At 61.5% G+C, this 14,494-nt stretch overlaps 2 protein-coding genes across 10 annotated transcripts in view; both read left to right on the forward strand.

Moving 5' to 3' along the window:
* Positions 1–7,524, forward strand: part of LOC109118604 — an 18,969-nt gene extending 11,445 nt beyond the window's left edge. Inside the window, exons 4-9 of the mRNA XM_019210262.2 lie at positions 2,266–2,381; positions 4,280–4,406; positions 5,396–5,501; positions 5,982–6,152; positions 6,207–6,401; positions 7,321–7,524. Of these exons, the coding sequence (XP_019065807.1) occupies positions 2,266–2,381; positions 4,280–4,406; positions 5,396–5,501; positions 5,982–6,152; positions 6,207–6,401; positions 7,321–7,524 (919 nt within the window). The remainder of the gene's footprint in view (positions 1–2,265; positions 2,382–4,279; positions 4,407–5,395; positions 5,502–5,981; positions 6,153–6,206; positions 6,402–7,320) is intronic.
* LOC104874721 (actin-binding LIM protein 2) overlaps positions 2,253–14,494 on the forward strand; it is a 62,143-nt gene continuing 49,901 nt past the window's right edge. For 7 of the 9 annotated variants that reach the window (XR_002025963.1, XM_019210276.1, XM_019210277.1 and 4 more), the window contains exons 1-2: positions 6,074–6,152; positions 12,336–12,423. Coding sequence is in view for 8 of the 9 variants with exons in the window: in XM_019210276.1 (XP_019065821.1) it covers positions 12,390–12,423 (34 nt within the window). In the remaining variant the exon portion in view is untranslated. Of the gene's footprint in view, positions 2,382–4,279; positions 4,407–6,058; positions 6,153–9,107; positions 9,297–12,335; positions 12,424–14,494 lie in introns of those variants that run through there. The other 2 variants (XM_033758823.1, XM_019210272.2) reach the window with 2 other exon arrangements.

A 14,494-nucleotide genomic window follows, 5' to 3' on the forward strand; every position in this document is an offset into this window, starting at 1 on the left:
CTGCGCATGCCCCACTCTGCTCTGTGTCCCCAGTCTGCCGGTGACGCCGCTCCACCCGTCCGGCACCCGGCCCCTTCCCCAAATCCACCGGCTGCCGCCCTGGCTCAGGCCCAGCCTTCCCTGCTGGCTGTTCCATGGCCTCTGAATGCCGCACCCCCCCGTCCCCCTGTCCGCCCTGCCCTGGCCCCAAGAGAATGTCCAAGCCCCTCAGCCGTGCCCAGAGGAGAATCACTGCCTATTCTACTCCTGCACGCATTCATCCGTCTGCGCCTGGACGCACCAGGTCCTCTGTGGTCCCATGCCTGGCACAGTGCAGGTGTGATTTGGAGGAGAGCCTGGGTCCCTGACCCCCTGGTGAGGAGTACCACTTGCCTCTCCCCCACAGCCTCCAGCAAGTCCTCCAGGGGCCAGTGTTCCATTTCCAGAAAACAAAGTGGAAAAATGAAACACAGTTTATTTACCATGCCCAGCTTGAGAGGATGTTCTCTGTGCACTCCAGAGTGGCTGTCTGTGGTTACAGTGTGCGCTGAGACAGAAAGAGCCCCTGTCAAGAGCTGAGGGGAGGAGGCCGTGGTGAGGGGACGTGTCTGGTGAAAGAGTCCATGGGTGTCGTTTCTGCCCGGCTGGGCTCAGAGGTCCCAGGGAGGGTCTGATGTTTGGTTTCTGTGTACGTAGCTTAGCTGTGAGGTTGATGTGGTCACAGTCGGTCTGAAGGACGGCCTCTGGATGACCTGCTATTTAAGAGTAATAGGGCATGGCGCTGGCCGTATTGGAGTGACCAGGACCGAACTGGACTCCAGCACAAAGAAGAAAGCTGGACAAAGTGTGTGAACCAGTGGTTTGCAGCAGCCCGAGAGGAGCCCACTGTGACCCGGGGTCACCTGCTCCCCACAGGGAGGCTCCCAAAGGCTGGCACCATGGGGACTGAGCCAAATATGGCACCTTGAATCAGCTGGGCATGTGGGGCAGAGGGGAAAGGCAACAGAGTGAGACCTCCAGACATGAGCAGAGGGCGCCTTCAAGTCTGGACCAGACACAGAGATGAGTGTGCACCAAGGGAGACTCATAGCTGGGGCAAGGAGCGGCCATGCACCGAGGACACAGGTCCCAGGGAAGCATCTGTGCTCTAAGCAGAGGCCAAGTATTGTCTGAACACCCAGGACGTGCAGTAAGGACACCCAAGGGGGCTGCTCCTTCTTATGAATGGGACTAGAAAGGAGTGAAAGCTGCCGTAAACCCGCCTACCAAAGATCACACTGATCTGCCAGGGGCCAACGGCTGCCAGAGCAGAGCCCAACACTATAAGAGAAGGTACGAACATCTAGCACTCAACAACATACCCTAAAAAGTTGTTGGCACTAAGAAACTAGAAAAAGGGATCCCAAGCTAGAGAGAACGTCAGCCAATGTCAGTACGCCCGGAGAGGACGGTGGTGAAATGAACAGACACTGGCTTTAAAACAGCTACTGCAAGTATGTGTCGGCCCCCAGACGTCTCAGAGGAGTTACAGGAGGCAGCAGTGGGAAATCCAGACACGAAAAGCACATTTCCTGGAATGGAATGTGAATTTCCTGAAATGAAAACAGAGTTAGCAATAGATTAAGGATTGTAGAAGAAAAGATGGATAAAATTGAAAACACAGCAAAAGAAACCATTTCAACTGGAGCGGAGGGAGAAGGGATGAGACGGATACACAAGAAGAGAGCTCCGCTGATCTGTGGATGCAGACGGCACAATCTCTGTCAGCCTGGCTGCTTGTATCTGTGCATAGGACAGACCAAAAAAAAAAAAATGCTTGCAGAAATAATGGGTGGAAATTTTCCAAATTTGATGACAACTATACACCCATGAGTGCAGGAATCTCAGTAAAATGTAAATAGAATAAACTCACCTGAAACCCACCAAATTCATCTTTAGTCAAACTGCTGATGACCAGTGGTGAAATTTTAAGGTCTGAGAAAGAAGCCCAGTCAAGGTTACAGAGAACGAGAGTGACTACAGATTCCATCAGAAGTTATGGATGCTGGAAGCAATAACCTGTCTTTAAAGGGTGGCAGCTCAGCCTGCGCTTGCCCAGTCTCGTCACAGACTTCAGCACCTGATCCCTGCTTGGGCATCTCTGCCCCCCCGAGATCCTGCACCAGGGGGTAGCAGGCCTGGTCAGGCCCTGGGGTGGGTGGCTGTGGCATTGTGTTTGGGGTGGCACTCGTGGGAGAGGAACGCTGTGGAGGTGTGGGCTGCCTGTGACCAGCTGTCTTGTTGCAGGCTGCCCTTCCCACCCGGGGACCGAGTGACCTTCAACGGGAAGGAATGCGTGTGTCAGAAGTGCTCCCTGCCTACACCAGTGGGCAGCGGTGCCCACATACACCAGGGCCTGCGGAGTAAGTAGGCATGGGCATCTGGGTGGGGAGGGTACCGGGGACAGGGACGGCACGATAACACGAGACCAGGACAGGCACAGCCACGGCTGTGGTGGAAGCACACGGGGAAGGACAGGAGCAGACCTCCCCAGGGCTGCCAGCCGCCAGGCCCTCGCCCGGGCCAAGTCTGCTTTCCCGCTCTCCCTCCTGCTGGAGCTTTCCTGGCCTTCTTTGGTCCTCTTGCTGCATCCACACATCTCCCCCTTGCCAGCAGAAGTGCTTTGGGGGCTCCAGGAGAGCCCTGGACTCTGGACTCCTGTGGGCAGGCAGGGCTCTCGGGTTCTCGGCTCCACCCTCGGGAGCTGCCATCTGCAGCAGGTGCTCAATGCGCGCTTGGGCATCAGGAGGTCGTCGCTGTGAAAGAGCAAAGGCTGGGGGTGCCCGGTTACAGATGGGTGGGGCGGTGGCCAGCGGGCCCCCACACCAGGACCTGCTGCTGCCCAGTGCCCACTGAGGAAATGGCATTTCAGAGCCAGCCTGTGCACAGGGCCACGGTGGTGTCCCCAGGGCAGGGGGAGTGCTGGGGACAGAGGACAGGGAGGGTTTCTGAGACTCCCAGGCAGCCCCAGGCTCCATCACCTCCTGCTGTGCCCCACACCCCCTTTCTCCCAGCTCTGTGAGGGTCCCACCCAGCTCTGTGCTGGCCTCAGGGCGCTCTTGTCATTGTCATTTTACTGGGAGTGAAGCAAACTCACACCCTAGGGCAGCAAGTTTGCAGTGGCACCGGGTGGCAGCGTGTGGCTTTGAGGCTTCCTGAGACAGCCCTGCCCGGGATGGTGTTGGGGTCCCCTGCTCTTCCAGAGATCCCTAGGGCACTGTTTTGTCCTTGGCATGGCACAGTGCAACTGGACAGCTGAGGGACCCCAACCTGGGCCATGTGCCTGTCCAGCTGTGGGGTCTCGGGAGGCAGCCCAGGACCCAGCCTGGATGGTTTCGGCCTTTGCGTAGCAGTGGACGTGCCCTGTCCCCAGCCCCGTGATTCCCAGTGGACACCCTCTCAGTCATGGCCCTGCTTCAGAACCCAGTCGGTCCCCATTCCCAAAGGTGGACATCAGGTCCAGCTTTGAGGCCCTGCTGTACTAACCCCATGGCAGGAGGTGGGGTCAGCCCCACTGGGGCTGCTGGCTCTGCCCTGTCCTTAGGAGGGCGGCTCATAGGTCCAGGCCTAAATCCGCACCCGTGTCTGCTGGAAGAGGGGGCTGCTGGGAAGCGGACTGGGCGGTTATACAAGGGCCACGAGAGGTGCATGGCTGGCCCTGGACATGTGGTACCCATGTAGTGGGTGGCACTGGTCATGCATGGCTCTGTGTGTGTGGCTGGCAGAGTCCTTTGAGGCCATGCTGAGCTCCTCGTGTTTGGAGTAGGGACTGCAGTTTCCATGACAACGTGACCTGTCTTCCAGGCCCTGCTCCCACCCCACGTCACAGGGAAAGGGGCCCAGGAATGCTGTCCACGCCACCCTGCCTAGCTCATGCAGAGAGAATGAGACCCAGCCCCTTGGGGGTGAGCGGGCCATGGATGGGCATGGTACTCGAGCAGGCGGCGTCCAGCCCGGCCACCTGCCCCACACAGGCATAGAGTCCATCATCAAGTGTGCCCTTCACGGCAGGCACTGGGGCCTGCATTCACTCTCGAGGGGGCTGTGCCCATGACCGTCCCCCAGTGTCCCCTTGCTGGGGCTCAGAGAGGGGAGGTGGCCCTGGTCACACAGCTGGTGGGGCTGAGCAGCTCCGGACCTTGCCTGACCCCACTCCAGCCACCTGTGCCCCGGTCCCCTGTGCCCCGGGGGCTCAGTTTGCCATCCACGTAGAGGCCAGGAGTGGCTTAGTGGGTGCTCTGTGTTCTGCTCCTTCCGGCAGGCTGTGGGGGCTGCGGCCTGGAAATCAAGAATGGGCAGGCGCTGGTGGCACTGGACAAGCACTGGCATGTGGGCTGCTTCAAGTGCAAGACCTGCGGGAAGCAGCTGAATGCCGAGTACATCAGCAAGTGAGTGTGGCCGTGTGGGCTGCGTCACCCTCGCGCCCAAGTTCCGCAGGGCGGGCACCAGGCCTGCACCCACTGCCCCCGCCCTGCAGGGCAGCCTGTGCCTTCTCCCCACCCAGCTCGCTCTTCTTCAAGCGGCTCGCAGAGGCTTCTGGTCCTTTTCCGTTGTCCAGGGGCAGGGGAGTCAGGGCTCCCGCTCTGAGTCTGTGTCCCTGGTGCCCGTGTCCTGCAGAGCACGAAGTGGCATCAGCAGATGCCGGCTGCGGTCCCGGCTAGGAGGCTTGGGCTGGCCGTCCACAGTGCTGGGGACCCCTCAGAGCTGACTGTGGCCTTGATTGGGGCTGTTCGTGGCTGGGAGCCAAGGGGCCTTTCAGTGCTGGGCGAGGAAGCTGAGGCAGGCAGCCCCCCGGGGTAGGTTGAAAGTGCAGTCCCTCCTAGCGCCAGTTGGTGCCCGCTGAGCTAAGTGACCTGAGGCTCACACTGAAGACTCACAGTTCTGGGCACCTGGTGGGAACCGGCAAGATGCAGGTTTGTGGAATAAAGTGCACGCCTGCCCACGCGCGCGTGGACATCGGGCTGTGTCAGGAGATCCAGGCTCAGGATGTGTCCACGTTCGCCTGCTGGCTGACCGTTCTCTGACTTGGGACACCTGGGGCCCAGAATGGAGCTCACCCGACGCCCATCTGTGTTGTTCTCCAAGGGCACGCCACCCAGAGGGTCTCGGGTGAAACATTTTAAGGCCAAGTTCCCACACCAAGGCGCATTAGCACCCAGGGTGGGTGGAACTGCCCAGGTCACAGCAGAGCAGGCCAGGACAGACGTGGGCAGATGCGGGCTGCTGTGCCGTGCGCTGTGAAGGGTGTGTCGGCACCCAGCCCCCAGCGCGCTGCTGCCCCCACCAGCTCACCCACACCATGTTACTTAGCAGCCTCTGGAGCCGCCCTTGGTGTTGCCATGGAGACCTGAGCGTTGAGCCTCTGGGTGTGCTGCAGGTACACCCATCGTGGGGTGCACTGGGGCCCGCAGCAGGCAGCACAGAAGACGGGTCCCCTCTCGAAGGAAGGGCAGTGTTCCCCCCTGCTCCCTGGGATTGGAGCGGTAAAGGGGCAGCCGCAGAGGGCAGGCAACCCTCTGTGACCCAGCCAGGCTCGGCCCCTCCCAGCCCTCTGTCCAGATGAGTGACGTGACTTTAGGGGACAGGGCTGTAGGCACAGCAGGCGCCCCTGCTCCCGGCCACCTCCACACCCCCTCATGGTCAAGGGGCCAGGCCTGTAGTAGTGACAGGGGCCTTGGCCACCATTGCCCAAGTGCTTGTGCCACAGTTTCTCCTGCGTGGTCCTTGCTCTTTCCCACGGTACTGAGCTGTACCCATACAGGTCACACCTTCGGGGCATGGTTTGGAGGCCGAGTCCATTTGTGTCTTTCTAAACTGGTGCTGAACTCTGGGCGGAAGGAAGTGAGAAGGACGGAGATGCCTGGGAACTTCTTTCACGTGGTGGATGTGGCTTTTGTTCCCGCTCCTCAGCCCCTGGGTCACTCCCCTGGCCTCTGTGTGCCTCAGTTTCCCTATCTGTGCAGGGGGACGGTCTTGTGGCCGGCAGCCGTCCCATGTGTGGCCCTCGAATGACCCGCCGTCCTGCCCCATCTCGTTGCAGGGAGGGGCTGCCCTACTGCGAGACGGACTACCACACGGAGTTCGGGATCCGCTGCAGCAGCTGCGAGGGGTTCATCACAGGGCGCGTACTGGAGGTGAGCGGCACCTGCTTGTCTGGGCCTCTGGTGCTGAGGTCCTCATTGTCCCAGGCTCACCGAGGCCAGGCCTCCTCTGGGCCGTTCCACATGTGCTGCCAAGCCCAGCTGCCTCCCTCCCAGCTCTGCAGGGTAGGGCAGGGGCCTCCCCTGGAGCCCTCTGGGCGCAGGATGGGCCCCGAGTTGGAGTCGGCCGTGGGCGGGGCCGGAGCTGGGTTGGTCCTGCCTTTCCGGCCTGGCTTGGGACAGGTGCGTGGGACTGGAAGTGAGGCAGGAGGTGGTGCGGGGACTGAAGCACCTGTACTGGACACTGGGCACCTGGCAGATGGCTGAGCAGTGGTTATGGGTGGGAAGCTCAGGCGCTGGCAGTGCTGGCGTCCGGCCCTGGGTGGCAGGGACACAGGTGAGCTCCTGAGCAACACTTACACACACGGGCCATGCTTCCTTGTGGTCCCCAACTCCTGGTTGGCCCTTCCTATGGGTCTCAGGGGATAGGAGGAGGCTGAGAACTGCCCAGGGGTGTGCGAGTCCTTGCCGTGGCCCTGGGGGCTGCTGCTGGGGATGGGAACAAGGCCTCCAGGAAGGAGGAACCCAGGGGCCAGAGGCCGCCCACACAGGCAGGGGAGACACTCCCTGTCCCAACCCCCACCGGGCTCAGAGCCTGGCTGGGCCTGCAGGCATTGCTGAGTGGGGCTCCTGCACTGGCCTCCCCGACTCTGCACCTGGGTGCATGGCCTCACTTTCTGGGTCCCCCCCAAGGTCCTGCTCTGCGGGACCTCCACCCTGAGGGTGAGTTTAATGATTTCCTCAATGCCGGGAGAAAGGTCCATAGGTAGAGAGCACCTTGAAGAGAAGAAACTGACAGGAAATGTGGGCCGAGTAATGTTCTGGCCGGGTCCCTCCCTGCCTTCCTGTCCATGAGACCATTGCTGGTGTCAAACTGTGTGTGCAATGTGATGTCATGAGTGTTTCCAACTCCGCTTTCCACAGTAGTGGGTTTCGTGTCATTACAAAGTCGTCGTCAGCTATTTATTTCTGTAGTTGGAATCTTTGAAACAGCTTTACTGAGATACAGATCTGATTCACCCCCTTCCCGTGCACCAGCAGTGCAGTCAGCGACCTCACAGCCACCACCACTGCCACTGTCTGGATGTTTCCATCCCTGTAGCCGCCGTGTCCTGGGCCCTGCAGCCCCTCAACCACGGATCGACTCTGTCTCTGGGGTCTGCTTCCCTCTCCACGGGTCAGGTGCTGGGGTCGTGATGGCCGAGGCCAGCGCCTCACTCCGAGCTGCCAGGACTCACTGCCCACTGTCGGCGGTGGACGTGGAGGCGATTTCCGCCTTTCCACTATGACGAGTGACCTGCAGTGAACCCCCTTTAAAAGTGCTTTCTGTGTACTTCTAATTTTCCTTCAGGTAATTTATAGAAATGTAAGAGCTGGCTCAAAACTATGAGCATTTTTGCGGGAGCCACCAGGGATCGAACTCGGGACCTTGCATTTGCGAGGCAAGCAGTGGTGCCACTGAGCTACAGCCCCAGGTCTACGAGCGTCTTTACAGTTCTCTACCGTCCCGTACCACGGCGGTCACCGTGAACTGCTTCTGCCTGACAGTGCAGCATTTCCCGCCCACACCCCTGCCGGTGGGCAGGTGGATGAACATTTGTCTCCTTCCCATCCCTAGGGAGGCTGAGACTTGTTTTCTGTCACTTTTAGCCAGTTGTAGTCCTTACATCTTAATTATCCTCTATCCATTCCACCTGCGCATGGAGCAGTCTTCACATTGTTCGGTGTGAGGGGATGGTGTGGTAAGAGCGTGATGATTTCCTTGCCTTGTGCCTGCGAAGTGTCCTCCTGCGGCGATCTTACCTGATATTGTATCTGATACCCATGTGCACGTCCCGGTGGGACCAGGCACCCCTCTGTCCCCTCCCCACAGCCCTTCCCAAGCTTGGTCCGTCCGTCCCTCCTTTCTCTGCATCCTTACCTGGCCACCCTCCTCCCTGGTGGCTAAATCAGAGCGCCCGCGGGCCCAGCCTGCCGTGGGTCCCTGCGGTGGCTCTGCGGTCCCTCTACCTCCCTCACAGCTGCACATGCTGCCTCTTGAGCCCCAGAACCTCGTGTCCCGGAAGCCCCAACATCTTCCCTTCCCTGACCAGTGTGCCCCCCAGGGCCCCCCTCCTCCCCTCTTCTCATGCGCCTGGCACCTGGCACCTCTGCCCAGGTGCTCCTGCCCAGCCCCCACAGCTGCCCCGTCCGTTGTCCTCCGAAATGTAGGTGGTGCTGAAACTCAGCCAGGTGTGGGAAATCCCACGGGCCGGGCAACCGGCCACTGGCTAACAGGAGGCAGCTGGACTTGAATGCAGGCCGCCCCTCTGCTTGGCCTCTGCCTGTAGGGTGCAGGCCTGGGACCCACGTCCACACTGTGACCCTTCCCGGCTAGTACGGGTGAAGCCGGACTAGAGGCTGCTGATGTCTCCAGCCAGGAGTGGAGAGGCCCGGCTGGGTGGGGGCAGCCTGCTGATGCCCTGGCTGCCCTGCCTCCTCCGGGGGGAGCAAGGGCTGCACCTGACCCAGAGGCATCCCCAGCTCAGCACTGCCTGGGCAACGCATTGGACAGCTTCTCCATCCACCTTGCTCTCCCTCCTTGGTGGCTTCGAGGGCACAGGCAAGCCGTTGTGTGCTGTGTACCTGTCCCTGATCAGCACCCTGGGCCAAATGCGGAACTGGGGACATGGTCCCTCTGAGCAGCCGCAGGTGCACCTGGTCAGCTGGAAGGGACGGGCCTGGGTGCCAGGCCTGGCGGGGAAGACTCTGCTCTTGTTTCCTCCTGTGCTGGAGGCAGGCGAGCGTGCAGCAGCGTCTGAAATTCTGCAGAGCTCTGAGCAGCCTCCTGGCGCTGCGAGGCGGGAGCCGCGGGCGGAGACAAGCCGGGCTCCGTGGCAGGGAGCTGCCGCCGCCTTGGCACCACCTGACGCTCGGCCAGGCTGCTGGCGCCCAGCTGGTGGGCTCTCAGGGAGCAGCAGGAGCCGGCGACAGATCCCAGCTCTGGAAAAAGGAAGGAGCTAGGTGCTGGCTGCAGTGTGAGCGTGTCCACCACAGCTGCTGCCCTGGAGGAGGGCCGGGGCCCCAGGACCGGTGCAGGTAGGAAGTGAGGAACCTGAGAGCTGTGCTGGGCGCAGGAGGTAGGGGCTGGTGCCGTGGGCACGAGGTCCCCAAGGCACTTGTCACTCCTGCTCTGTCTCCAGACTGGTGTCAGTGGAGTGGGGAGCACCCAGGCCCTGCCAGCAGCCAAGCCTTGCCTGTGCCATGCCTGCGTGTGGTGGGCGCAGTGCCATCTTAAGCACTGAGTGCCAGCCGTGGCCGCCCTTGAAATGTGCATTCAGTGGTGGCAGGGGTTTTCCTTCTGCCTCCTGAGCTGGTAGCCTGCTGCCTGCTGCCGTCCCTGGAGTCTGTCTTGGGGGGGCCTGCTCTTGCTCTCTGGCAGAGGCCACAGCGGGCTGGGTGCTGGGAGCTGCTGCCTGTGCTAGGGAGGGGGAGCCCCTCGCTGTGTGCCCACGTCCTGCAAGTGGGGCTTCTTTCTCAGCCCACCTGCCCAGGGTCTGGGCCCTGCTGTCGGGTAGCTTGGCCACCTGGGGCCGTCTCCACAGTAACGGGAAGCCCAGCCTCCGTCGGGCACCAGTTCGTTCCTTCCTCCCTCCTCCCAGCTCTCTGTCCTTCCCTTCTTGCTCTCCACGCTCACCTCCCAGACGCTTGCTGGACTCATGGTGTGTTCTGCCCTGGGCTGGGGCTGGGTTCTGGGAAGGACGGTGACACGCAGAGCCTTGAGGACAGGTGGTCTGATCTGGTGGGGACCCAGCGAGACAGGGGTCACAGGTCCCTGCAGCATTTCACCGGCTCAAATGCAGCCTCCAGGACTCCTGGGCGCTTGGCTGTGGCCTCCTCCTCCTCCTCCTCTCTCCTCAGGGGGCCTCCCATTCTATCCCATGAGCCCTTTGTCTTCATGGTCAGCAGGAAGTAAGCCATGTGTCTGGGCACACACAGGCCCCCTTTAAAGTACCTGAGTTCAAAACACACCTGGAAAGAATATTGTTTATCACACAGCACACAGAATCAGTAAAAAAGCCACAGCCCAAACGACTGAGTGCTCAGAAGTGATTTAAATCCTGTATGCTGGACACTACCAGACAGACAGACAGACACCTGCCACACGGACAGAGACACAGACACACATAATTCCCAAATACACAGACACACACAGGCACACAAAAATAAGGACCCACACAGGAGTAGCAGGAGGTGTGGCCAGGTCTGGGGTGCAGAGGGTATAGACCCAGGAGGGTGTGGGCCCACCGAGCAGACAGGGCTGCCGCTCGCCCCAGGAGGGGAGGTGGTGCATCTGCCCTGAGCCCCAGCTCTGTCCTCTCGGCCGGCTCTGTGTGCCCGCGTGGCTGTGTCTGTGTCAAAACCCAGCCTGGAGCTGGCTGTGTGCTGCGGAGGCTCCCCAGCCCAGCTCACTGCCTCTCTCTGTGTTCTTAAAGCTGACAGCCACTCGCCAGAGGCACGGGTATCTTTCTGAAACTGTGCACCCCGCAGTCCCCCAGACTTTCTTGTGCTCTGGAAAGCCAAGCCACCCTGAGCTGCTCATGGGCGAGGGCCGGGCCATCTGCCCGGGGGCTTGGCCACCGTCTCCAGCGCTGCTGCAGGGAGGGGCCGTCTGGGCAGTGTGGTGTGCTGTGTGCTGGGGTCCACACCCCTTCACCCCAGGGCTGAGCCCCACCCCTGAGAGACTCCCCAGTGGCCTTCTCTCTCCCGAATCGTGGGTGGACACACTATGTAGACTTGCTCTGTGGGGTCAGGGCCGGTGTGCCCCGGGACGTGCTGTCTCCTGTGTCGCTGTCGCAGGCTTCTGCTCTCAGGAGCCGTGGGGCGGGGGTGCCTGGACCAGGTACCGTGGGCGCAGGTCACAGGGTCCAAGCTGGGGAAGGCCTGTTCCACCGGGCTCACTAAAGATGCTCGGCCCACAGTTGACAGCTGTGACCCTGCCGTCAGGTGACTCACTCCTAAACAGAGCTGGTGGACCTTCTCCTTCGTACCGCACACAACAGAGTCCTCTGACTGCCCGCATGGTGGCCACCGTGACCACAGCTGTGGCCCTGTGCCGCTCATTGGGGGCAGGTACCCAGGTATCATACGTGATTGCTGCCGACAGCCCTGATGTGGCCCGGCTGCCACCTGCCCGGGGCGGTTCATGGGGGGAGAGGGAGCCCTGACGCCCGCTGACACCAGGGACAGGGCTGGAAGGGCCAGATGGGACATGGTGGCGGAGCCGAGGCTGGGACAGAGGCCAGCAGGACAGGGACGCGAGTGGGCAGTGTGATATGGGCCTGAAGGATGGGCCGAGGCCAACGGGGCCTGCAGGGGAGGAGCAGGTTGTGGATTCTCCCTCCCTTCCTCACGGGCCCGGCACCAGAGGCAGGGAGGGACGAGGTGCCCATGAGGACATTTCCCTGCCAGTTAGGGATCTGGGAAAGTGAGGATCACAAACTCCAATCCAGGGGGTGAGTGCGAACCGGCTTCCCATTTTAGGAAAGAATGAAAGGTGGAATTTATCCCCCACATCCAGCAACAGCCTCGCTCCCCGCTTCCCTGAGGGCAGGAAACGTTTGCTGCCAAGTAACGAGAACTCAGTTTTCTGGGGCAATTAGATTTTTTCTGCACCTTGCAAGAGCAAGCCAGAGCAGCTCAGATAATCTGCTTGGTTATCCCTGTATTCACGTCTGTAATCTAATTCAGTGGAGTTAAAGCATTATGAAAATCAGAGGTGCTAACTGAGCAAACCCAGGACCGCGGAGGTATGGAAAGAAGATCGTTCATTTTCACCCCACTCTCTCGTCCTCCACCCCCGAGGCAGTGCTGCCTTCCTGCTCCCACTGCCTGCCCTGCCGCTTCCTCCACCCTGGAGAAGCAGAGGTCAGAGCCCCTAGGCTGCCCACTCTTGGCCTCACCTGGGGACTGGACCTGGGTTCCGGGGGTGGAGGTCGGGCAGGAGCAGCTGTCTCGCCTGCCTTCTCCCAGGGCTCTTTCCGGGTCCGGGGCACCGTGAGGTCGGTGCCATGAAGGGTCCCCGTCCTCGAGCCGCAGGGAGTGCCGGGACGGACACCTGTCTGCGCTCTCTTCCAGGCGGGGGACAAGCACTACCACCCTTCCTGCGCGCTGTGTGTCAGGTGTGGCCGGATGTTCGCGGAAGGCGAGGAGATGTATCTTCAAGGTAAAAACCTACCCATGTGGCCTCGGCCCCCAGGGTCCACACCGCATGCTGGGCACAGGAGTTTGGGGTGGGCCGGCAGGGCTCACAGGGCCCAGGGCTGAGGCTCTCCCTGCCCCCGAGGGTCCCTGTGAGCCCACCACCACACGGGCAGAGGGTGCTCGGGAGCCAGAGGTGCTGCCGGCCACATGGGCCCCAGGGGCAGAGCTTAAACCAGCTCAGCTGCCATGGCCAGGCCTGCCTGAGAGTCCAGCGGGTCCTTGTTCTCTCTCCTTTATGCTTGGGACTCTGTTCACACAGCTTGTCTGAGTCTGCTGTTTCCCAGGAAACCCACCCAAAATAACCCTTATTCAGAGAAGTGCGCTGAGGTGGCTCGTGCTAGTCCCCTGGTCACGTTTCGGGGTGGCTTGTCCTGAACCCCTGGCCTCCATGAGCTACACACAGGTCAGGCTCTGCTTCACTGGGTGTGGCTTGGTCAGCCCTGGGCCCGTAAGTAGAGAAAGCACAGTGCGTCCAGACAAAAGGCCAGGGAAGGTTGTGGGGTCAGGACCATGTGACAGGGAGGAGGCCACAAGGCCACAGGGAGCCACAGCCCAGTGGAGTGGGCGCTGGAGACAGAGCAGCAAGCAGTGGGGGCGTCCTGCTGCAGCAGGGCCAGGGGTCACCAGGCACAGAGTTGGCCAGTGTCTGTGGGTTCTCACTAAACATGCTGAGCTGGCAGTACCGCCGGCATGGACAGACATCCACAGGCACACGGGGTGGGTGACCGGCCTGGAGGGTGCCCACAGGAGGCGTGGGCGGGGCTAGGCCTGGCCACACAGGAGGCAGGAAGCCCTTGTCCATCTTGACCGCCCTGTGGATGCAGGATACAGGTGTGGACAGGTGGGGCAGGGCCCGCACAGGAGGCTTGGGCCAGGCAGAGCGATGCGGACAGCTGACCCCACAGCCGGAGGAGAGAGGTGGAGGGCAGAGGCAGCAGGGGCTGAGGTGAGGGTGGAGAAACAGGCTTCACCAGCCACACTCCTTTGGGGTGACTGTCTCCCAGGGTCTCAGAGGCTGCAGGGCGTGGCTGGATGGCAGGCAGAGTGGCTGCAGCTGTGACCTGTGCTGTCCTGCAGATGGCCGCTGAGTGACCTCCCCGGAAGCCTCCGGCCTGTGTTCAGCAGAGCTCCCTTTCTGGGGCAACCCGGGGCAACATCACATGAGGCGGCCTTGTCCGCAGCCCATTGTCACTGTGGTCCCCAAGTGTGTGGAGGATGAAAGGCATCTATGTGCACGTCCAGCTGTGTGGGGCTGCCTGGCGGTAGGCCACCCGTGAGCGGTGCCCTCAGATAGTGCCTGGAGATGAGGAGCACAACAGCGCTCAGGACCAGGAGCTCACACCCGGGTGGCCTCGTCCCTGAGCACAGAGGCTCTTCACGCTGGGTCTGAGGCCAGCTCTGCCCATGTGGAACCTGCTGGGCATCCGTGGGTCCCTGGGTGCCCCACATGCTGGGGGGGGTGTAGCATTTGAAACTCTGCTCTCTGGGGGTGCAGGTGCCTTTGCCAGGGCCCTCTGGGGGGCAGGTCACCCCGAGACCTCTGCTTGGTCTCCCTGAGTGAGGCACTCCCCACGGCCTCCAGGCTACCCCAAAACCACCCCGCTCCCACTGGAGACTCTCGTGGTGAACACTGGGCCCGGGCCCAGACTTCTCTCAGCAGAGCCCGGCAGCCACATCGCCCCGTCTCAAAATAAAACGCAGAAAGGGCGGGGATGCAACTCAGCGCCCGGGTGCTGGTGAGAGCCAAGGCACGGCCCCTTCCCCGCTGCTGAGGGGCTGCAATGGGGAAACCGAGGCAGGACGCCACATGCTGGGGCATCAAGGCTCATGCACAGCCCAGGCTGGGGGAGCAGGAGCGGGCAGGGGGCTGCATTGCTGAGATGGGGGCACCACAGCCCCGTTACACCCGGCACCATGTGAGTGGGGCTCGGGGCCCAGCGGCAGGTGCAGGTAAGAGACGCCCGTGCCCCTCGGGGCCTGGGTCCCTAGCGTGCTCCTGTCCTGGAGGACGCCCAGCAGAGACTTCAGTGTGT

Source organism: Fukomys damarensis, unplaced genomic scaffold (assembly GCF_012274545.1).
Source record: "Fukomys damarensis isolate Sample0158 unplaced genomic scaffold, DMR_v1.0_HiC HiC_scaffold_35, whole genome shotgun sequence".
Classification (NCBI taxonomy): Eukaryota; Metazoa; Chordata; class Mammalia; order Rodentia; family Bathyergidae; genus Fukomys; species Fukomys damarensis.